This window comes from Octodon degus, unplaced genomic scaffold (assembly GCF_000260255.1).
Source record: "Octodon degus isolate 3935 unplaced genomic scaffold, OctDeg1.0 scaffold00042, whole genome shotgun sequence".
NCBI lineage: Eukaryota > Metazoa > Chordata > Mammalia > Rodentia > Octodontidae > Octodon > Octodon degus.
The window spans coordinates 2,745,114-2,769,353 of record NW_004524618.1 but is presented as its reverse complement, the minus strand read 5'-3'; the positions used below and the strand labels follow the sequence as shown (position 1 = coordinate 2,769,353).

Genomic DNA, 24,240 nt, shown 5'->3' with positions numbered 1-24,240 from the left:
GGGCGGGGCTGGCTGGCATGTGGTGCTGGGGATCGAACCGCGGTCCCTGATGCTTTGCCAAGCTTGTTCCAAATAGGTGCTTTAGACCACTGAGCCATCTCTCCAGCCCCGCTTTTCCATTCTGGATCGGGTGGTGGGAGCAGAACCAAGAAGTCTAAGTTCTACAGTAAAAGCAAAATACAAATGACCTTTCTTTGGGCTTCAGCCAAAAATCACCTACTTAAGCATCTAGGACACTATAAATAGGTAGCAGAAGCGGGTGTGATGGCTCATGCCTGTAACGTCGGTACTTGGGAAGCTGAAGCAGGAGGATCACTGAGAGTTTGAGGCCATCCTGAGCTACATAGGGAGCTCAAAGTCAGCCTGAACTGCAAGGTGAAACCCTATCTCAAAAAATAAAAACATAACAAATAGGCAGCAGATATAAGAAATACAATGGGGAGAGAAAATATAACCATGCAAATGCTCATCCATGTGCCCACACACGTGCTCACCCATGTACCCACACACGTGCTCATGTACCCACACATGTGCTGACCCCTGTGCCCACACACGTGCTCACCCATATGCACATGCACATACTCATGTGCTCACCCATGTGCCTACAAATGTGCTCACACATATGCTCATGCATGTGCTCACCTATATGCCCCAGTATGTGCTCACCCCTGTGCCCACCCACGTGCCCAACCACATGCTCACTCATGTGCCCACACACGTGCTCACCCATATGCACACATATATGCCCACACATGCTCACCATGTGCCCACACACATGCTCACCCACATGTCCACCCATGTGCCCACACATGTGCTCACCCATATGCACACATATATGCCCACACGTGCTCACCATGTGCCCACGCACATGCCCACCCACATGTCCACCCATGTGCTCACCCATGTGCCCACACATGTTCACCTATGTGCCCACACATGTGCTCACTCCTGTGCCCACCCACGTGCCCATACACAAGCTCACCCCTGTGCCCACACACGTGCTCACCCACGCGCCCACACACGTGCTCACCCATGTGCCCACACATGTGCTCACCCACGTGCTTACCCACGTGCTCACCCACGTACCCACACAGTGCTCACCCACGTGCCCACACATGTGATCACCCACATGCCCACCCACGTGCTCACCCATGTGCCCACACATGTGCCCACCCATATGCCCACACATGTGCAGCGTGTGTGCACGCACGTGTGCATACAGATGTGTTCTACAGATTGCCTTCACTGAAATGCCTCTGTAGATCATATTTCATCCCCAAATACTTAAACTTTTAAGCGAAGATCTGAGGACATGTTAGTTTCCATCTAAGACAAAAAATGCTTCCTTCATCAAATATCAGCATTTAAGAGTAGACTATGGAAAGCAAATTTCATCACTCAGGTTTAAAAATAAAAACCATGTGGGGCAAAATAATACAGAAAAATTGTTACCCAATAAGAAAACCTAGAAATTTTAATTAAGGAAAGATTAAGCTTTCCCTTTCTTTTTAAGGGCTGTAGATATTAGCCAGGCATGGCGAGGGTCTCCGATAGGGAAGTAACCAGCAGCTGGCTATGAATGTGCACAGTACTAATTTCAAAACAAAGAACGAAGCAGGGCCAGCTGCTGGGAGGGCAGGAGCGCGCGCACCTATGCGCCCGCATGCCCAGGAAAGAGGCCAGAAGCAGGAGGGCATCTTCCCCGCTCGCTCGCTCGCTCGCTCGCTCAGCACGGCTCCTGGTCCTTCCATCCTGGCTGCTTGCATCCTGCAGCAAGCGCCACTCTCGTTCCGAGGCCCACAGCACCCCGCCAGCCCACGCCCCTGCCTGCTGTGGCGAGGACTCCTGGCCCGCGGGGCAGGGGAGCAGGCAGGGCCCGCGCGTGCCCGCGGCATGACGCGGGTTCCGGGTTGCCGCAGCTCTCTGCAGCTGCTGCGGCATGTGCTTGCCAGGGAAGCGCTTATTCTACTGAGCCATCTCCGCGGCCCGCAAGTGCTTTCCTCGACAGCTCACTATCAACCCTGAGAACCTTAGGGTTTGGGGATTGAACAGAGGGAGCGACGACGCAGCAGCGGGCCTTCCCGGGCCGACGACGGGAAGCAGCTGGGAGAATCGCGAGAAGGAAACATGCACAATTACCTGGAGAGCCTGCCGCTAACAGCTCTGTTCTGCTGACAACAAAGGTACGGGACAGGGACAAAGGAACTGAAAACGGAGAAAAACAGGGTGAGACCGCATCGAAGGCAAGCGAGGCTGTCTACAGCCGGGCACAGCAGCGGGCGGGCTCTTCCCAGGCGAGCCCTCAGCCCCACCCAGCGCCCGCGGGCGGCGGAGACTGCGGAGCGGAGCACAGCCCGCCTCGGGCCGGCCGCAGAGGGCGCGCCGGCGGCAGCCACCTCCCGCGGCTCCCGCAGCCGCCGCCCGGCTGCCCGCGCTCTCCTGCCCTGGCACCCGCAGCGCTCCTCCGGTGCCAGCAGCTTGCTAGCCGGTGCCTGGGCACACCCAGTCTGTCATTTTGACCTGATAATTGGAATTTCCTTAGAATTATTTCAAATGTCAAAATAGAGAACAGGAGGCAGTCAAGAACGTTAAGCCCCGACTTCCCGAGCTGGCCGACTGAGGACCTGTCCATCCCTGCCTGCTGAGCCCCAAGCTGCAGCCCGGACGCAGGGCTCATGCCCAGAGAACAAGGACCTATGTGCCTGCCAGGCGGGGCCTGGGGCAGCGAGCAGCAGCCATCTCTGTGGCGCGAGCCCACACCGAGCGTAGCTCCCCACGAACACAGAAGCCCGGGTCTCAGTTGCAAGGTCAAGTGACACGTGAGGCTTTGGAATAAATGAGTGGCTGTTAACGAACTCCCCTTTCTTGTTGCTGGTTCCAACCTAGGTGAGGGGGCTGTGGCGGCAGAAACGGTTTCCTTGCGAGGGGCCATTCTTCGAGTCCTTTTTTTTAAAAAATTTTATTTATTTATTTGTGTGTGTGTGTGTGTGTGTGTGTGTGTGTGGCCCGCTCAGCCCACCAGGGGGCGGGGCTGGCTGGCATGTGGTGCTGGGGATTGAACCGCGGTCCCTGTGCTTTGATAAGCTTGTTCTAAGTAGGTGCTTTAGACCACTGAGCCATCTCTCCAGCCCTCGAGTCCTTTTATGAGAAGGATTTGGCCTTTAGTGACGGGCCAGTATGGCCTGAGCTAAGGTTTAGGTTTAAAGAAACAGGAACCAATACAAATATAGCACGCACCTCTCTTCTTTTCTTTTCTTTTCTTTTTTTTTTTTTTGGTGGTGGTACCAGAGATTGAACTCAGCTTTTCTTTTTTAAAACTGCGTTGCAGACTTGGTTCTGATAACCTGGGACTAATTTGAGTTTGGCTGTAAGAAATAGTCACACTTACAATAGCTTTCTTCTGTGTTTGTTCAGTTTGGTTTGTTTTTCTGAGACAGCCTCACCATGTAGCTGTGTGCCTCGCCACCTGCGTGCTTTAGAGCAGCTCCTCTGGCTGCACCTCCTTGAGTGTCACTGCCTCTGTCCTAGTAACAGGCAGTGGCACTGTAACTTGGGATAAGGAGCAAACCCCTTTCACCTCTACACAGCTGCAGAAATGGCCAGGCCTCCCACGCCTGGTTGCGAAGCATCCCGTCACTAAGTCCTGATGCTCACCATCAAGCTTAAAAAGGACTTCCTTAAGGTGAGTGAAGACAGGTCCAAGGTGACAGTGCGGAGGACAGAGCGCAAGAGCGTGCGGAGCCGGGCCTTGCCGCGCGTCTGGCTCTCTCACTGCTGCATCCTTGGGCCCCTTAGACAGTGGGGACAGTGGGGCTGGAGGTAGAGCCCCTCCCGCTTTCAGACAAGGCTGGAGAAGGGCCAGCCTTCTCGTAGGAAGGAAGGGCTGTGGGCCGGCCAGAGCCACGCTCTTTTCCAGGCACAGCATGTCACTTGGTATTTTGGCCACGAGGTGGCACTCCAACACCTGTCTACCTGGGGGCTGTGCCTGCCTGCGTGGCGCGTGGAAAGACAGGTGAGGCGGAGAGGGTCAGGGCCCGAGGCCAGAGGCCAAGGGAAGGTGGCAGGGGCTGGCGTGCACGCTCCTTCTGGGGCAGGGGCCACCTGCAGGCTCCTCGTGCTCACAACGTGGCCAACGCCCGCCGGAGTCAGCACTCCCCTACCCCACACCCCATGCGGCCAGGAACAGCAGCAGCCGTGCCAGTTAGGGAAAGGCAATCGGAAGCTCCGCACAGCTCCTCCTGAGAAGACCAGAGTGGGGCGCTGAGCGCAGCCCCTGGGTGCGGCTGCCGTGTGCAGAGCTGCGGAAGCGCATGGGACACACACCCCTGCGCGGCACAGGGGCGCACACGCAGCCGCATGGTGTGCTGCAGGGAACCAGGCGGCCACCGCGTCCCTCGGCCTAGCTATAGGCTGTTCCACAGCAGGGCAAGGCCCACACAGGGCAGCGGGGGGCCGCACAGGGGACAGCCAGGCTCGGAGTGACAGGCATGGGGTGACAACCTGTGCAATTCCAGTTTCACCATGTTCAAAATGGCAGTGGTTACTTGGGGGAAAGTGGCCAGGGAGGCCCTTGAGCCCCACAGGTGCTCAGTGTGACAGCTCAGGAAGGCACACACTTGTCACCTGCAGTCTCAAAGCACCAGAACCACATCAGGGGAGGGATCAAACCAGACAGCATAGTCGGCCGCGCTGACGCAAAGGCCTGACTTCCTGCGAGGCAGGGTAGACTCACCTGGCGAGGCCGTGAGGGCCATCACACCGTAGTATGAGAAAGCGCTTGCTTCAAACTTCATGCCTTCCTTCCCAGCCTCTACTTCCACCTTCCCCTGAAGAAAGAGAAAGGGCAGCTTTCAGACGGCAGCACGAGCCCACCCGCCCGCTCTCTAGCAGTTTTGTCTACACTCCTTTCCCTGGAGTGGGTGAATCAATCCTAAATAGAAAAACTAGATCCAGCTGGATGCGCAGGGCGCCCGCCAGCCTGCTAGCTGGTATCCGTGCGCCCACTTAGTATCTTCCCAGTATCCGTACCCTAGAGCTCTTCAACAGGGCCTCCACAGTGTGGGGCAGACCCAGGGCCAAAGGTCAGCCTGGTCACAGCCCTACCACGGAGGGGCTCGGGACACAGCCTGCTTTGTCGCGAGATCACAGCGTTCTGACAGTGGGCAGTGGCCAGTGGCCAGGCCTTACTCAGATACCTGAGTGCACACTGCCCACAAGATTCCCCTTGTTGTCCCAGAAAAGTGCTGAGAAAGGCCTCTTTCCTTGGAATGAACCTCCGTGCCAGCCCCGAGCCTGCGCACCCCCATCCTCCTGGGACGACCCCACTGTGGCCACCCTTGCAGCCCCTTAGTAGACCTGCAAGATTGACCCATGAAGGCGCTCAGCAGCAGATCTCTGGGCCCTGAAACGCTCTTGCAAGGGTTTTGCCCAAGTCACCTACCAGAGTGGCCTGTGGCACACCCCACAGTGGCTGCCACCCACTGAAACGGAACAAACACATCACAATGTTCTGCTGACTCACTAAGCGCACCCAACTCTATGAAGCACACACAAGGAGAGAGGCTCAGAAGGACGCAGTGGCCTCAGAGCCAGCCTCAGCCACACGCTGCGCGGAGCTGCGCGGAGCAGCGCTGATGCACGCTTATCACTCCAGTCAGTCCCTGCGAAATCGGCCTGCATCTTAAATTCCCAGCTGAGGAGATGCTACTCCAATCATCCTTTCAGGTTTTCCTTCACTCAGTGGAAAAACTGGTCTTCACTCTCTTGCTCTAAGAAAGGAACTTACAATGTGGGAGTTGTTTGAGTGTTTGGGTGGCACTAGGTACTAAACCAGGGGCCTGGCACATGGCAGGCAGTGCCCCATCCTCAGAATCCTGGCCCTCTGCCTACTCATCGAGTGGCATGGGAGACTGTGACCAAGGTCTTCTCACCCATTACACCCACAGCCCTTTTTGTTCTGATCCTGGGGCTTTTAAATGGCCCCAGGAGGACTCGAACTTGCACTTCTCCAGCCTCAGCCTCCCAAATGCTGAGATTACAGGCACACATCTCACAGAATTTTAACAACAGGCAGGTGTTGAAAACTAACACAGGCAGGGCCTGTGGGGGAGGCTGAGTGGTGAGGGAGAGGCCTGGCCCTTGAACGTGGAATCGTCGGGGTCAGGGAGCTGTGAAAGCCAGCCCAGGCCACCCACGAGCAGAATACGAGGCAAGAACCCAAGAAGGGCCTGTCCTTCCTGGCCTTGCCCAAAGCCATGTCCATGCAGGAAGCAAAGTCCAGGGGGCTGGGGCTGCCTGAACTGCCAGAAGGGTGCCTTGTGAAGGTGCGGGTGGCTGGCCATACCTGGTCGTAGGGACAGCTCCAAGAGGCAGAGGGAGGAGGCACGTCCCAAGAGAAGGTGGCTCTGGGTGACTCAAGGCCATGCCGCATGCAAGGGGACAGAAGAGTCTGGAACGGGCTGTGCAAGTGGCAGGGCTGGGAGGCGAGACCCCATCCCACCTCCGAACATGGCCTTCCTCCTAAAGTCAGAGATAAAGGAAGAGGGGGAACAGGAGCAGGGGAGAGAAGGCTAACAGACGCTAAGGAAGAGAACAAGAAAGCTCAGGACAGATGGGGATGGCCGAAAGCAAGGGGGCTGAAGGCTCACTGGAGAGGGGAATCCTAAGTGACAGGCTGGTCAGGGGGCCAGGGGTGCGAGTGCGCAGTTCGGGGAGGAGCAGGTGCGCTGTTGGACAGCAGAGCGGAGCAGGCTGCAGCTTGCCCTCCAGCCATGGGACCACTGAGCCCGGGTGGCAGGGAAGTGGGGTGGCTTGCAGGAGCAAGGGATGGGCGAGCCGCTGCCTGTGGCAGACAAGCTTCCCTGGAGGGCAGCAGAGGGCAGACTGCGCGGGCTGGACGCTGCTCAGGTCCTCCCGGCCTCCCCAGCACGTCCCGCCGAGCTCTGGTTTGGCCAGTGCAGCCTCCTGGGCTCTCGGGATGCAGCTGCGCAGCCTGTCGTCTCCCTGCTCCTGCCACTCTCTCTCTACGTGGACTTTCATGCAGAGAGATGGCTGCCACAGAGCCCCAGCCACCCCATCCCCTGGATCTGGTGGCTCTCCTTACAGGCCACGGGTTGTGTGTGTGTGTGTGTGTGTGTGGTCTGTGCAAACAGCTGCCAGCTGCACTCAGCTCTTTCCCGACGCAGGACAGCAGCACCGTGGTCACCATCTGGGGTCTGGCCAGCATGCCCCCAGCCACTGCCACCGCCCCACCATCTGCCTCTGGAAAAGAAGCTGTCCTGAAGTGGACCTGCTGCAGGAACCCAGGACCACGGTTCTCCCGCGGGACCCAGTGGGATCCCTCTCCTGCACCTTCTCAGGGGACTGCAGCACGTGGCCTGGGCCTTGGGATTCTTAGCTCAGAGCTTGGGAGGCCGTGCTTCTGGCTGTCTGTGAGCAGCAGCCCCGGCCTGGTAGCCGCAAGCCCTGAACGCTCATGAGACTCTCGTGAGGGCACAGAGGCTTCGGGCCGCTGACTGAACACAGACAAGAGGATTGCTAACCCCAGAGCACAGCCAGCTCAGCCGTGGAGACAGGATCCGGCAAGGAAGAGCCACTGGGCTCCCTGCCTCAGAGTCCAGAGCCCAACCGGGGCAGACACAGGGCGGCCAGGCTTTGCTTCATTACTGACCTTCACCATCATTTCAGAAAAGACCAGCTATTTAAAGCCCCCCAATTTCAAAAACATAAATAATTTCAGGATGAGTTTTCAAACTGAATGTACATAGGCAGCTTTATGGAAAATCCATTGCAACTGACTTTCATTTTGGTGAAACTGGTGACAAGTCTTGTCACTTAGGAACTATTGCACGAGATTAATTTTATTCCACTTATAAAATCACAACAGATTAAAGGATCCCTGCCGTTTGTTCAGCTTGAACATTCTTAGGTTTTACAATCACAGAAGGTTTAAGAGCTGCCCCACTGCCTGGCCCTCTCCACAGGAGCCGGGCTCCTCTGGCAGGTAAGTGCTACAACAAGACTCCAACAATCATGTCCTTGACTTGCTGGTGTGGCCCCACAGGCCCAAGAGGGCTCATGGCAGCTTCTAGCCCCAGTACAGAGATCAGGGCTGCCCCCTCGAGGAAGCGGCTCGCCAGGCTCAAATCAATTAGTGCCTTCTCGGGTAACTTTTTCCATATAAGGAAGGCACTACATATCATTTTGCGCTTGAAATATTCATAAATCTACTCTACCATATCGCACAAGGCAGTGAAGGAGGGAGGGAAGAAGGGAGCACAGACGGGGCAGGACAGACTCTAGGCGCCCTGAGGGCACGGGTTCTGGTCCGCAGCTGGGCCCACAGGAGGCCTAGCCTCAGCTCTCCCGTCAGCAGCCGCCTCCTGGTGTGCTCTCCTTACCTTTTCACTGTCACCATCACAAAGCATACAGAAAGGCTGGACTCCAAAGGGAGGCAACTGAATGCCGGGGGCACTGACACCAGACTTTTGCCAGCAGTCCTGGCACAGGGGGCAGCGCCACCCACGCCACCGCCCACCCACCCGCCTGCGCTGCCCAAGCCTGCCATCTGGTGGACCCTGCCGAGTTTGCTTCATAGATGTTTTCTTCCCTTCATATTCTGGTGTTCAAGAATTACTTTATACCATCTGAACTGACCATAATCTAACCAACTTCAACCGCCAGGTGCCAAAGCCACCGCTGCCCTGGGCCTCAGCGCCCCACACCAAGATGTGTGACTCCAACGTCTGGCGCGCCCTTCTGCGGACACAACCCAGCTGTTAGGAAAGCGGCATCTCCTCTCTGCCCACGGCTAGCAGAGTCGGGACCGGGACCTGCAAGAACAAGGTCCCCAGGGCACCTGGGCCCATCAGAGTGAGAAAGCTGAGCTAGATGACAAGGACGGGGCTGGACTCACACGGAAGTGACTTGATCCCACCCAGTGGAGACAAAATAACTGCCAGTTCCCCGTGCACTATAGACAGTCAAGGCAGCCCCGACTCTGAAACCCAGAGTCCTGGGGGAGAAGTAAGCGCTACTGCACCCAGTCCCCGCCCTGCGCAAGTGGGCTTTGGATGAGCCAAAAGCACCATGGCTCTGCGTTTACTTGGTACGTTTATTTGCACTTAGAATGAAATAATTTGCAAATTGGTTTTGCTTTGTAGTCATGAATAACAGTTCTAAGGAAAAGGAGCTAATACCAAATTTTATATTTATAGGTATTATTTATTCAATATAATTTTTAAAAATAGGGTCACAGCTGAGAGTCCAAGTAATTTTTTTTTTTTTTTTTTTTTTTTTTTTGAAGTGGGCGAATTGCCTGCACTTAAAACTGCAGATCCGTTATTACACTGGGGCACAAAAACCTGACATTCACAATCCTGTAAGAAAATCTGTGAGGGTCAACCAAATAGCTCAGTGGATTAAAGTGCCTGCAAGCAGGCACAGGGACCAGGATTCGATCCCGGGGACTGCTGTGGGGCCCCGTCCCCGGGGCACGCTGAGACAGCAACTGAGACTGGGCGTGGTGGCGCCTGTAATCCCAGCTCTTGGGAGGCTGTAAACAGGCAGATTACTGTGAGTCCGATCTAGTAGTGAGACCCTCAACACCCTGTAGACCTTTCCCTAAAAATAAAAAAAAAAGAAAAAGAAAGAAAGAAAATCTGTGAGTTTTTGTTTTGCTTTTTAGGTTTTTGAGACAAGGTCTCACTCTGTATAGCTCAGGCTAGTTTGAACTCACTGTGTAGCCCAGACTGACCTCAAACTCATGGCAAGCCTCTTGGTGTGGCCTCCTGAGTGCTGGGAGCCATGGCGAGCCTCCTACCAGGGCCGGGAGCCATGGCGAGCCTCCTACCAGGGCCGGGAGCCATGGCGAGCCTCCTACCAGGGCCGGGAGCCATGGCGATCCTCCTACCAGGGCCGGGAGCCATGGCGATCCTCCTACCAGGGCCGGGATCCATGGCGAGCCTCCTACCAGGGCCGGGATCCATGGTGAGCCTCCTACCAGGATCCCTGGCAGAAAATTTGGTATTGACAGCTTCAAATCTCCTAAGAGGAGGTGAAACCTAAGTAGGAAGTGCTGTCAAGGGCTGTAAAACCTCTGCTGCCTGTACCTACACGTCCCCTCAAGGCCTCATGCACGTATGTGTGTGGCTCTGGGGAGGTTGCTGGATCACTGGTGTGTGATACTGGGCTTTGAGTGCATGGTAACCATGGTAACTGGCCCAGTCCTCCGGCTTAGCATAACTCAGAGTATGGATACTGGGAAGGCCCATGCTGGATGTGGACGGGACCGACCAGTAGGCTTATAGCTAGGATAGAATAAAAAGGGAAAAGAAAGTTGCCTCCTGCTCGCCATGCTATAAACTGTTTCCTCTACCAGGCCCCTCTGCCAGTCTTCCCTGCTTTGCAGCAGCCAACTGTGGGCTGAAACCTCTACAAACTGTGAGCCAAAATAAACCTGTCTCTTAACTTTGGGTGCCGGGTACTGCGCTCTGAGCACCAAGGAAGTATCACAAACTTGGTCCAGAGAGATGGATTGTTGCTGTGATACGACTGGGCACAGGCTCAGGAAGCTTTGGAACTGGCTTATGGAAAGCTTTGGGGGTCGCCGCTGGCAAGCCAGCCCTGAAAGGCTGCAAGCCCCGCTGGATGGGAGTTCTGGTCAGAGCTCAGAAGACCACAACGCAGGAAGAAACACCGCTGCTGAAGACTGTCACAGGAGGCTCCTGTGGGGAGCAGGGCCGAGCTGGGAGCGGCACTCTAGGCCGTGTGTGTTACGCTCTGGCAGAAAATTTGTCCACATTTTTCTCATGAAAAGGACTACAGGAGACTGAGATTAAGTGTGATGGACTAATTAACCTGGCACAAGTAATTTCAGGGGAGTCTAATATTGAGGCGGCTGTTAGGGGGTTTTAGCCAGATCTACACTGAGAATCAAGATCAAAAGGTCAGTAAGACTGATTTCTGAGAGTCTGAGTCGGCCAAAAAAGAAAGCCCCAGTAAAATGTTGACCTGGAGAGGTGGGATACAATAGAAACACTTCTGCACAGGCCAACAGAAAAGATGGTTATGGGTATCACAAGAACTAGCAGGGCTCTACCCTTTGCTTCCTCAACATTGCAAAAGCAAAAACTGCTTTGAGAAGAGAGCCCCAGAGTGCCACACTCCACAGCAGGGGATGCGCTGGAGGTCTGTTCTTCAGGATTGCATCCGCAGTGCTCAGCAGCGCAAGCGCTCAGTTTCTACAGCCGAGACAGCAGGAAGCCTGGCCACTGCACCAGCCGGTGCAGCGCTGGTCTCATCCACATGGCACTGCTTTTATTTATTTAAATATTTATTTATTTATTTATTTATTTATTTATTTGTGTGTGTGTGTGTGTGTGTGTGTGTGTGGCCAGCTCAGCCCACCAGGGGGCGGGGCTGGCTGGCACGTGGTGCTGGGGATTGAACCGCGGTCCCTGTGCTTTGCTGAGCTTGTTCTAAGTAGGTGCTTTAGACCACTGAGCCATCTCACCAGCTCCTGCTTTTATTTATATATTAATATTTTTAATGTATTTAGTACAGGGCCTACAGGGTCTCACTACAGATCGGACTCGTGTGAAGAAGCCAGAAGCATGGATCAGCTGAGGAAAGCTGCAGAGTGCACAGAGCCAGCCCAGGAGACAGGCCATGAGAGTGCAACCCCTGGCCATCACAGGACCAGAGCCACCGAAGGCCTGGCGTCTACATGGTGTCACACAGATTGATGCTAGATACGCAACTCCAGGCCGTAACGTGCCCTGCTGGATTTTAGACTTGCTTTGGTCCCATTCTTTTCCATTCCCTTATCTGTACCTTTTGAAACGGAAATGTTTATCTTGTGCCACTGTATGTTGGAAAAGTATTTAATTTTCTTTTCATTTTTGCAGGGTTTCAAAACTAAAAGTTTGCCTTAAATCTCAGAGAAGACTTTGTCTTTTTTTTTTTTTTTTTTTTGTATTTTAGGGAAGGGTCTACAGTGTGTTTGGGTCTCACTACTAGATTGGACTTGTAGTGATCTGCCTGCTTACAGCCTCCCAAGAGCTGGGGTCCCAGGCATGCACCACCATGCCCAGTCTCAATCTCTCAATTGCTATCTCAGCATGCCCCAGGGGCAGGGCTGGCACAGCCGGCCCTGGGGATTGAACCTCCAGCCCCTGTGCCTGCTTGCAGGAGCTTTAATCCACTGAGCTATTTGACGGCCCTTCAGAGGAGACTTTGGACTTGGGCTCTCCAGCAATGCTGAAATTGCCAGGACTTTGGCAATAATTAAGAGGTGGACTAGGGGCCGGGGAGATGGCTCAGTAGAATAAGCTCTTGCCCGGCAAGCGCAAGGACCTGAGTTCAATCCTGGGTTCCGCCAAAAAAAAAAAAAAAAGGCAGACTAAATAATTTTGCATAAAAGGATACAAATGAGTCTTTTGGGGTCAGGGGCAGAATGTTATCGCTTACACCTAGATGTCCCCCACCCAGCTCTCCTGCACTCACAGGTGAGGCTTCTGGGAGGTGACTAATCATAGGTGTGTGACCCCAGATTATGGGCTGTGACAACTACACTCGGGGATAACTAGATTAGTCCCCTTATTGGCTTTGTGTAGTTCTTTTTTTAATTAATTACTTATTTGGTACAGGGTCTCACTACACAGCTGACTCACAGTGACCCTCCTGTCTCAGCCTCCCCAGCACTGAGATTACAGGTGTGCACACCACACTTGGTTCTGGGGCCGGCACTATGTGCAGCCCTGGTGATGGAACTGGGTCTCTGGGCTTAAGCCATTGAGCTATCTCCCCAGCCCCAGTTTCATGTAGTTCTGAGCACAGCTAACAGAAAGGCCCACCCGGGGGCACGCCGTGCCTCAGAGCCTGTGTGGGTAACAAGGAGAGGAGGGCTCCCCGGGGGCTGCCTCCTGGGGCGGCCGCGCGGCCAACTGCTTCTCCTCTGCCCCGCCTTGGAGGCAGACGTGGGCTGAGACCTCTACAAGCTGTGAGGCCCCCTAACCCGGGGTGTCAGGTACTTTATCCCAGTCACCAGAAAGTAACTAAAACACCTTCTAAGATGTTACAGCAACAAAATAAAAAGGTTTATTTTAGGGAGGCTTTAAAGAACATGGATAAAGCAACTGAAAAAAAAATTTTTTTTTATAGAGTATCTTTTTAATCTGAAGCATGAAGTCAACAAGGAGGAAAAACCCTCCAGGGGAAGACGCATTCCTATAAGTACGCAGGCGAGCGCCCCTTCCCTGCGGCCTCGCTGACTGCCCTGGGGACTGCTGTAGAGCATCCGCACCCCTGGCTCACAGCTTAGACCCCCGACGCCTTTGGGAGCCACTGAAGGGCCCACTGTGGAATACCAGCTGTATAAACTGGACAGTGACCTGCTATACTTTTATTTGTATTAGAAAAATAATTTTTTACAGTTACAAATATTGTGCACATACGGACTTTACATTTTTGTATACACTTTCCACCCTTTAATTATTGCAGAAGGGCCCCTCGTTATCATACCGCAATGTTAGCTATTAGACACATGAACTGCTTCTATTTTATAATTAACAGATATACACAAGGGTCAGCCAGACAGCTCAGGGGACTGAAGCGCCTGCTTAGGCGGAGCGCAGAGGCCGGGGTTCGATCCCTGGCATGCTGTGCCGGCCCGCTCCAGGGGAGCACCGAGATGTTGGCTGACACTGGGCATGGTGGGGCGGCTACAATCCCAGGGCTTGGGAGGCTGAAAACAGGAGGATCACTATGAGTCTGATCCATGTAGTGAGACACTGTACTAAATACAAAAAACAGAAAGAAAGAAAGAAAGAAAGAAAGAAAGAAAGAAAGAAAGAAAGAAAGATCTACTATAAATATATTTACATCTCTTCGTAAGCTATAAGTACTTAGACAGGAGGCTGTTAACCTAAGGGTATAAGCAACAGCAGCACCTTTCCTGTCTACCGTTTACACTCCAGATATTTAAATCTGTCAGCTGACAAAGCTAATGTATCTATTGACACAAGCAGAAGAACATTTTCCGGCTTTATTAAATAATGTGATACATATTAGTTTAGTTGTCCTTAAGCTAGTGGCTCACCCTAAAATAAACCAAACTGAGACAGCGTCATGATGAATAAGTCCCCACATATATTGTTATCCTCACCGGCTTTTAGTCGGGACAGCCCCTCATGTTATGCTGCTAGGACTCGGCTCACAGTCATCATAAACAATGTCTTTGACTAGCATGCGACCTCATCTTGCACTATTTGTAGAATATGGAAATTGGCAACTCTTAAAAGTTTGATTTTGGGGCTGGGGAGAGAGCTCAGGGGTCTAAGCACCCGCTGGGAGACACAAGGACTCAGATTTGATCCCTCGTACCACATGCCATACCTGTCTGGGACCGTGGGCGTGCTGTGCCAGCCATTGAACTGGGCATGATGGCACACGCCTGTAATCCCAGCTCTGGAGAGGCTGAGGCAGGAGGATCACTATGGGTGTGAGTTGTGTAGCGGGACCCTGTACCAAATTAATAGACAAAGATTGTTTTAAATAGTTCAATTTTTTCCCATTATTTGTTACAGTTCCTTTTAAGGGGGAAGAAAACTTTGTTTTATTTTTTCTCTTTTATCACATTAATTATGCCAAGAGAGTATCAATACTTTGGGTCTTTTTTTCTTCAAACAGGTCTCACTATGTAGCCCAGCCTGGCCCCAAACTCACAGGGAGCCTCTCGCCTCAGCCTCAGTCTTACCATACACAGGAAATACTGATATTATTAATCTTTTAAAATGTCATTCTCCTGTTGACAGCCTCCCAAGAGCTGGGATTACAGGCACATGCTGCCGCAGTCTCAACTGCCGTCTCAGCACACCCCAGAGGCAGAGCCAGCATGACAGGCCCTAAGATATCAAATTTTGATTTGTGCTTTGTAAGAATTTTTCATTTGAGTTTATTTTTATGACAATTTCTAGTTTTCTTTTTTAGCTTATTGTTTTGTTCTTTTTTGAGCTAATTATAGTTCATGTTTTTATTTTTCATGAATTTAGTGCAGGGTCTACAGGGTCTCACTACACAGATTGGCCTTGTAGTGACCCTCCTGTTTTCATCCTCCCAAGCGCTAGGATTACAGGTGCGTGCTACTATGCCCAGTCTCCACTGCTGTCTCAGTGTGCCCTGGGGGCAGGGCTGGCATGGCACGCCAGGGGATCGAACCCTGGCCCCTGCACCTGCCTAAGCAGGTGCTTTAATCTGCTGACTTATCTGGCCGGCCCTTCTCCATGTTTTATTTAAGATGTTATTAAGAAATAACATCTCTTAAAATTCTAATATATTGTAAGATGATATTTACATTATTAATAGTCTTTTATGGTGTATTATCTATTTTCAGATATTCTATGTATTCTCCCCTAATTCATTTGCTCTTTGAGGTTTTTCTTTTATCATTAATTCTATTTTTAAATGACAATTTAAATAGATAGGACATGCACATACTGAGAAATTCAAACCACACATGGGAGCAACGCGCCTTGTCCCTCTCCTTCTGGCCCTCCTTGTCTCCTCAGAAGAAGGGACAATTACTGTCAGTTTCCTGCATAACCTTTCAGGGAATCTTCATTTTTCTTTTGTACAAATGACTACACTGTCCTGTGCCTTACAGATAAACCCTACGCAAGAGAATTTAGCACCATTGTTAGTACTTTTAAACTGTATACTTTTTATTCCTAGTCTAATTTTATGAAGACCTATGTAGGTGATTTTATGAAATTCCTTTTTGCAATTACTAGAATGTACTCTGAGACATAGTGCATGATCAGTTTTTATGAGTCATATACTTTTTTAAAAAGTACACTTCTAGGGCCAGCCAGATAGCTCAGCAGACTAAAAGCGCTGCTTGGGCAGAGCGCGGCAGCTGGGGTCCAATCACCAGCGTGCAGCGCCGGCCCCACCGCCGGGGCGCTGAGACAGCAATTGAGACCAGGCGTGGTAGCGCAGGCCTGTAATCCCGTCACTTGGGAGGCTAAAAAACAGGAGGATCACTACGAGTCTGATCTGTGTAGTGAGACCCTGTAGACCCTGTACGAAATACATTTTTTAAAAATGGTATACTTCACTGGCTTTTGTCTGATTTTTTTCCAAATCAGTTATCTTTATTTTACTAGCAACCTTAAAATACTATATAACTTTTCCTGGTATGATCTTTTATGCAGTCTTCGCTTTTTTTTTTTTTTTTTTTCCGGAACCGGGGATTAAACTCAGGTCCTTGCGCTTGCCAGGTAAGTGCTTATTCTACTGAGCCATCTCCCCGGCCCTTGATCTTTTATGATGATAAAAATAATTTCCACCAAAATAACGTTCCTCTCCACTTTCTCCTTTTATATGTATATTTGCTAAGTTATTTAGGGCAAGGAAAGCCAATAAAGATTTTCTTATCCTTTACTATGTTTTTATCATCACCCTTATACATCTCAGTACAACAGAGCTTAAAAATTCTTTTTCTGGGTTAATCTGAAGTTTCAGCTTATGCACATGCGATGGGAAAGGCCCGAGACGCAGACAGCGACGTGGTTCCTGCAGTTACCACCTGACAGCAGCTTTGGCAGGGTCCCCACAACTGCAGGGGACAGCGTCTTGCTGGCTCTGAGGCAGGGAAGGGCAGACGGCTTGCTCCCTCTGACCCAAGTTTCTGATGTTCAGGGCCACACGCGCCGCTGCTGGCCATCTGTCTGCAGTCCCAAGTCTTAGGATGCAGTGCACTTTGCAATGATGGTAGCTATGCCAGGCTCCCAGCAGGCATCACGGTGCTTTATTCTGTCATTCTTTGGGTACCTCAGTGTTATGGCTTATGTCTAGTTGTCCTCCCAAAGCCTCATGCAGTCATGGGGCAAGGACTTCTAGAGTTTGAGATTAATTCATGATCAAGGCTGAGATTATGGATCTCAGTGCTGCTGGGATTATGGGTGTGGGTCCTGCACCCAGCCGGGGGTGGAGAGCCGCAACACAGCTTGTGGGAGGCAGACTTGCTCTCTGAAGCCGTTGCTGCTGCTGCTCCTCCCTTGTGCTCTTGCTGTTTTGCTGCCTTTTACCGCCATGAACTGCTGCCCTCCACTATGTGCCGCTCTGCCGTGGAGCCAGCTGAGTGTGGGCTGCAGCCTCCAGTAACTGAGCTAAATAAACTTTTCCTCCCTTCACTCTGAGTGTCAGGTACTTGTCCCAGCAACGAGAGAAGAGCAACCGCGGCACTCGGGGAGCTGGCTGGCCTGCGAGAGCAGGACTGCACCAAAGCCCTGGCGCCAGCACCTGCACAGGCCTGCTCCGCCAGCACACACACAAAGCCCCGACACCATCAGCTCAGCAAGCTTGTCAGATTTGTGCAGGCATTTGACACGAAGAGATATTCAAATACAGGTGTAGCTGCCTAAAATGCCTTAGCCGTAGCAAACAATCGTTAAAAGGTTCGAGACTCGTACATGGCCAGAGACGATACAGTCCCTTTGCACACAACTTCTTTTAAGATCTGTGGCTTTCTGATCTAGCAACAGAGCATTACTGAACCACAACTAAAGGAACACTAGCCACGCAGAGGAGTGCTGAGGGGCACCGCGCTTCGGGCGTCACCCCGACAGATCGCAACACCGATCCCTCATTCTTCCAAATAACAGTCTTCACCGTCCTTCCACGTTTCTGCGGGTTACGGAACAGGCACATCCAGACTATGCGAACGTGAACGTTGTCTCCTCACTGCATGCCCTCCAGGGCTCATGGAGTTTTGAGCTCACAGATCTCCAGAGGAATTAGGTGACTGTGGCTAAGGGCAGCAGAGGACTCAGGCAAGAACCCGAGCCCAGGATCAGAAGCCCCTGCAGACGCAACCCTTCCACCTGCTCAGCTCCTCGCTCCTCGCTCCGGACGCTGAGACAGTGTGCAGGCGCGGGCCTCCACGGCCCCATCCACGGCACCCATTTCTGAGTCCTACACATCTGAGAAGGGCTAGCAGCAAATAAAAATAAATTCCGTAAGTCATTTAGGTAACTAGAGCCTTGCTGGACTCACGTAAAATTTCAGGGCCTTGTTACTAATGATGTTCTTGTAAAGAGGATTTCCAGTTCATATCAAGGTGATGACCAAGAAATACAAGCAAGCTTAAGGGGCTAATATTCTTGTATTGAAATAAACTCAGATTTCCCGAAAAGGATGCTTTGAAAAGAGGCACAAGAAATCAACAGAACTGGGCTTTTATCCCCCGGGACGCGCTCGTGGCCTCCAGGCCACGGGCAGCACGCACAGGAGAGCAGGCCTCCCAGTAGCGCCAGCACAGAGCCCTTCCAGCGTTCCGGCCAGGCGGCCCCCCAATGCCAGGCTACCTCATGGTGCAAGAAACTAGTTACTGCTGCCTGTGGGCCTGGAGACTTGCATCAGCTCTTGGCGAACAGAGTCTGGTTCCTTACAGGGGATAAAAGCAATAAATGGATTATTTTGACGGTTTTCATGGAAGACACACTAAGATATCTCTTGGTCACTGTGTAAGATCAAATTTAATAAGAGATGGAAAAGAGAAAAGGTGACACAAGGAGTACCAAGGAGCCCCTGATAAAAAATTCTCAAAACCCCACCAAGATCAACACAGGGGCAGGTGCTTCCCCAAACTCTTCCCAAAATGTAACAACCTAACTCACCATTCTTCATTCTACTGGGTCCCTTAGCAATCACACTTAGCCTTTCAATACTGGAAGTAAAGTAACTATAAATTGTTACTTTATACACGTGAAAACAGAGATACAGGGGCCTGGGCCTGAGTTCAATCCCCGGTTCTGCAAACCAAACCAAACCAGAGATACAATCCCCCCAGCACAGAAGGTTAAGGACAAAGCAACCCTCGAGCCGAGCCCCGCTGGCCGCCGTGTGGCCTCCTCCACGCCACGTGGGCATGCGCAGGGCACGCACAGGGCCGCCGAGAGGCTCCTCTGACCTGCAGAATGAGGACGAAGTAGTCCACGGGCTTGTTGCGCTGGTAGAGGTAGTACTCCGGGGCTTTCTTGTTCTTCTCGTCATACTTCAGCTCCTGGATGACATTGGGGTGCTTTAGCAGTCTGAGGAGGATCTTCTCTGACATCTGGGATGGGCTAAAGGCTTCTACTTCTATAGACATAAACACAACTTGACATTACACTCAAGTGGACGCAAAAGGTCATGCTCATAAGCAAGGAGCTCCAGCAGTGAGACCCCTGGGCACCGAAGCGATCAACACGGAGGAACAAGACCCCATTTGGTGGTCACTGGGGACAGCACCTGGGAGACCAGAAGATGCTGCAGTCTCAGGTCTGCTCCTTCTTAATCTTGCCTTTCAACCTGCCGTGAGTTTCACCCTCAGAAAAACATCCTGCACTGCTGACTGATGGGAGTGAAAGCAGCCAGCAGCAGCCTGGAGCACAGCAGGGCCTCCAGGGCAAGGCCTGCTGGCCGGCGACAGCCTGGGGGTGCCAGGCCGGGCGCAGAGGGTGGCGCAGGTGTGGCTCTGCGGCAGCTCGTCTGCCCAGCTGTCCTGAGCAATTCTGGGACCAAGGAGAGGCTCAGAACAAAAGCAAGCTGAGCACGACCAACGTGCATGCCAACCTGCCCATGAAAGTGACGCTGCTCAGCATTTATGAAGGCAGAAACCTTATTTAAAATTAAAAAAAATCAGAATCATTGACTTATGGGCACTCTCTCAAAACTGGACTTTATGATTTCTCAGAGGCAGAGGAGGGTAACATTCAGAGTTTTATATATCCATTTTGTTTTGGTTTTTCTTTTGAGGCAGGGTCTCTTTATGTAGCTTAGGCTGGCCTTGAACTCCAAATCTTCCTGTGTCAGCTTCCAAGTGCTTGTATTATTGGCCTGTACCACATGTGGCAAATATGTAGTGTTTTGTTTTTGGTTTTTTTTTTCTGGTACCAGGGATTGAACTCAGGACCTTGCTCTTGCCAGGCAGGCACCTATGCTGCTGAGCTATATCCCCAGTCCATATGTGTGGTTCTTAATTTTTTTTTAATATTTATTTATTTATTTATTTAGTGAGTGTGTGTGTGTGTGTGTGTGTGTGGCCAGCCCAGCCCACCAGGGGGCGGGCTGGCTGGCATGTGGTGCTGGGGGATTGAACCGTGGTCCCTGGGCTTCAGGTTTCGCTAAGCTTGTTCTAAGTAGGTGCTCTAGACCACTGAGCCATCTCGCCAGCCCCTGTGGTTCTTAATTGATGAGGAACAACAATATCAGAATTAGAAAAAGAATATGAAGCAAGTTGAAGATCTCATTTTTTAATTAGTTACTATGCATGAATGCTATAAATTCTGAATTTACCTGTGATTTTTTTTTTTTTTTAATAATGATAGTACATTGCAGAAAATTAGGAAACAATAAAGAAGAATACAAAAATTATCTATAGGCCAACCACAGCAATCTGGTAAGCATCTTTCCGGGGCTTTGCCTCAGCACGTGCACCTGTGCACGCGTGTATATGTGTAGACACAGAAACACAATCATAATCTTAATGTACACAGAGTTCTCTCTGTTATTTTTCCCATCTTGTGTCATAGACATCTTCCCATGTCTGTACTGTAAGCATTTCCATGTATCTGAAAACATGATCTGAAAGTACAGGTGGATTCTGTCACGTGGCTGCCGGTGGCCTCCTTTTCAAAACATGTACTACACGCAGCTGAAAGGTACGGGCTGCACAGCGCGTTACAGACTTCTTCTGCAGGTTCCGGGTGCCTTCTGATTTTCTCACACTGGCCCAGGCCAGCAGGGCTCACCTTCCCCCAGACGGCCATGGGGCGGGGGTGGTCGGCGCCTCAAGTCCGGTCCACCTCGACCGCTCAGAGCAGCCAGTGCCGGCAAGGGCGGGGGCCTTGGTAATGGGAAGACATGCCCCACAGTGGGCCTAAGCTAGTAATCTGGTTTGAAGGGCTCACCAAGAAATTCATGTCAAAGTCCTTAGAGTCTCTGATTTTATTAAAACCATAAACGACCAAGATTTAATTTTAAAAATCTATTTTTCTTCTTTGCAAAATATAGCACCTGCACTACCACTGGCGTTCACCTATTCCTCTGAGGCAGGCCGTCCAGTCAGCCTGCTCAGCAGCAGCCCCCACGGCTGAGCTGCAAGGAGGCGGCCTGGCCTCGCGTACACATGCAGTGTGGCTCTGACATTCATCCTTACCTTTCAGACCAATTTTAAGTTACTGGTCCACCTCTGGTAAATGTCTCAGAGGGTTCATGCCGACACTGAACACAGGAGAGGAGAGAATTTAAAGAGAAAAAAACAAAACAAAACAAAAAACAAAACAAAAAAAACAAAACACAAAAGTGGCATTACTCATCACCCCAGGTCCCGGCCTCCACCCCCAGCCCCCACGGTGTGCTGAGAGCACTCGGGGGCCCGCAGCGACCGCAAACCATGACCAGCGCACTTGCCTGTTGCTAGGAAACGGTGCATGGCCAGGAGCAGCTGTGGCGAGATTTTAACCTTCATCTCGCTGTCCGTCTGCTTAAAGGCAGAAAAATCTTGCTTTCTTTCACGGTGGGCCACTCTCTTTTTCGTTCTGTTATCAGCTAAAAGAGGAACAAGAGAAACAACATAAAGAATGGCCACCGTCTGTCCAGGCTCAGGTCGCTGAGAGGAAGCACAGCGGAAGGCGGGGCTCGCCAGGGGCTGGCACGGCCTACAACGCCCTCGGCCCCCACCGCAGAGAAGGGGTACTTCTAGGCACAGGGAGTCCCTGGGGGCTGTCGGAACCTCCTGGGGTGGCGCAGATGCCCTCTGTGACATGAGTGGCAGAAGGGTAGCGGCGTGCCGAGCTCTGCACCACCACGCTACAGGGCAGGACGGCTGCGGGCGACACAGGTTCAGAGCACCTCCCTCCCCCGCTGGAAGAAAATAAACGCCCAAAAACAATCCCTCAAGAAACAAGGATGCAGCCACAGAGCACCGATACTACCTGTGAGCTTCACTATGGCCCAGACCAGAGACGCACGAGGCCAGGCCCTGCCTCAGGGTGGATGAGGCCAAGGCCACGCCCCACGGACCCTGCACGCCGTGTCCTACAGGCTTTGTTACAAGGCCACGCTGCAGCTCAGCAGCGCCCCAACAAAGCTCGCTGTATGGACCCTGAAACAGAAGCTGCATTTAATTTTATATGCTACGGAGTAATTATTCTTCAATTGGCCTTTTTCAATAATTTAAAAATGTGAAAAACCATGCTTAGCTTGCAGGTTATTCAAAAACAGGTAATCCTGAGTTGAGGTGTGCCAAACCCTGACACGTGTGTCACCTCACACAAAACCATCAAGGAAAAGCTGCATGAAGACATACACCAACAGCTTCCCATCCCCAGGAAACACGAATCGCCTCATTCTGACTTCCACTCAGGGAAAACAGGTTGGAGACAAGGCTTTTCCTGGAGAGAAAGGTTTTATATTTTTTAAAATTTATTTAGTACAGGGTTTACAGGGTCTACAGGGTCTTGCTATGTAGATCAGACTTGGAGTGATTCTCCTGTTTTCAGCCTCCCAAGCACCGGGATTACGGGCGTGCACCACCATGCCCAGTCTCAAAAGTCATCTCAGGGGCTGGAGAGATGGCTCAGTGGAATAAGCACTTCCCTGGCAAGCACAAGGGCCTGAGTTCAATCCCTGGTTCCGCAAAAAAAAAAAAAAAAAAAAGTCATCTCAGCGCGCCACAGGGGCAGGGCCAGCGCAACAGGCTGGGAACCAAATCCCTGGCCCCTGTGTCTGCCTAAGGAGGCGCTTTAATCCGCTGAGCTTTCTGGCTGGCCCTATATTTTATACTTCTATCTGAAGTTCTTTGAGAACCAGACAGTGTGAATGAACACAAAGTGTTAAAGTAATCTCCTATTGGCAATGGACGTCATCAATCCTGATCTACCCAGACCAAGAGACAACCTGGCCACGGGAGCACGTGCCTCCGTCCTGCCCCTCTCAGAGGCTGAGGCAGAGGACAAGCTCCAGCCTGGCCTGGGCGACTGAGAGCCTGTCTCATATGAAAAAATAAAAAGAGGCTGAGAATGTTGCAAGGTGTGAAGACTAGCTAACTAGTTAACTAACTAGAATAGACCTGAAATCGCGTTTAGCACTTTGTTCCTGCAAGAGGTGAAACTTTTACAGGAAACCAGTCTAATCAAGTTTCAAATGAAGTTCAACTAATATTTCTACAAAACCCCAGCACCTAAGGTCTCACATGTGTTCACACTGTCTCACAAAGTCTATGGAGACAGCCGGGCCCTGGAGCGGCACGAGGGTGGGATGGAAAGGGTGACAACTACAGCTGTCTTTTCTGTTAGGAGGCTGCTGTCCGCCTTCCAAGAGTCAGGAGGATAAAACAGCCTTGGGAAGAGGATTTCAAGAATTCTATACACATCTGGAAAACAGACATAGTCTTCGGAGATAATCACTACCAGATATAAAATATTCCTCCCAAGCACCTGGCAGACTTGACTCCTAAGGAGAGGGCTGTTTCCTCCTAGAGACGGAATGCAGCCTTCTGCTGGCTCAAGGTGGTGCTGCCGGCGCCCCAGCCCGCCGTGCCGCTCCCTGGCCACCCATGCCAGCGCCACAGTCCAGCTGCTCCATCTCTACCTCTTCAGCTGCTCTGGCCCCAGACCTGGCCCTCTTTGTATCCTGAGACTTGGCAGAGGCTCGCAACCCGGCGCAGGGCTGGGGGCGGAGCAGAAGCCCCATGGCTGCCATCCAGTGCATCCTGTGCTTCAGGAAACACACACATTCAGCCCAGTCCAGGACCAAGTCCACCTGGCCACACTGCCTCCTCCCCGGAGAAGGTGAAGACAGAGAAACGCAGAAACTGTCCTCATGCAAACCCTGCCGTCCCTGGCCTGGGGCTCAGCCTGCACCTGTGTCTGGCTGCCCGTGTCTGTACACGTCACCTCTACCGTGACCCCTGGGTTTTGGGGCAAGGAAATTTCATCTGCTGCCAGCCATCAGTCTAGCATGACCCATCCACTTTGTAAGCACATAAATTACAAACTTAAGGGAAAACAAATTTATTAGAAAAGAATTCGATCAAATGTATAAAACGAAAATTTAGTAAAGATCCATCAGTGAAAATACATTTGAAGGGGCTAGGGAGATGGCTCAGTGGAATAAGCGCTTCCCAGCAAGTGCAAGGGCCTGAGTTCAATCCTGGGGGGGGGGGGCAGCAGGAAACCAGGCAGGGCGGCTTCCTGC

At 51.8% G+C, this 24,240-nt stretch overlaps 1 protein-coding gene across 1 annotated transcript in view; it reads right to left on the bottom strand.

The window, feature by feature from the left end:
* Cnnm2 (cyclin and CBS domain divalent metal cation transport mediator 2) overlaps positions 1–24,240 on the bottom strand; it is a 163,853-nt gene that overhangs the window by 5,077 nt on the left and 134,536 nt on the right. Inside the window, exons 3-5 of the mRNA XM_004631494.2 lie at positions 21,454–21,591; positions 18,971–19,140; positions 4,733–4,826 (exon numbers count right to left, since the gene is read on the bottom strand). Coding sequence (XP_004631551.1) covers positions 4,733–4,826; positions 18,971–19,140; positions 21,454–21,591 — 402 coding nt within the window. The remainder of the gene's footprint in view (positions 1–4,732; positions 4,827–18,970; positions 19,141–21,453; positions 21,592–24,240) is intronic.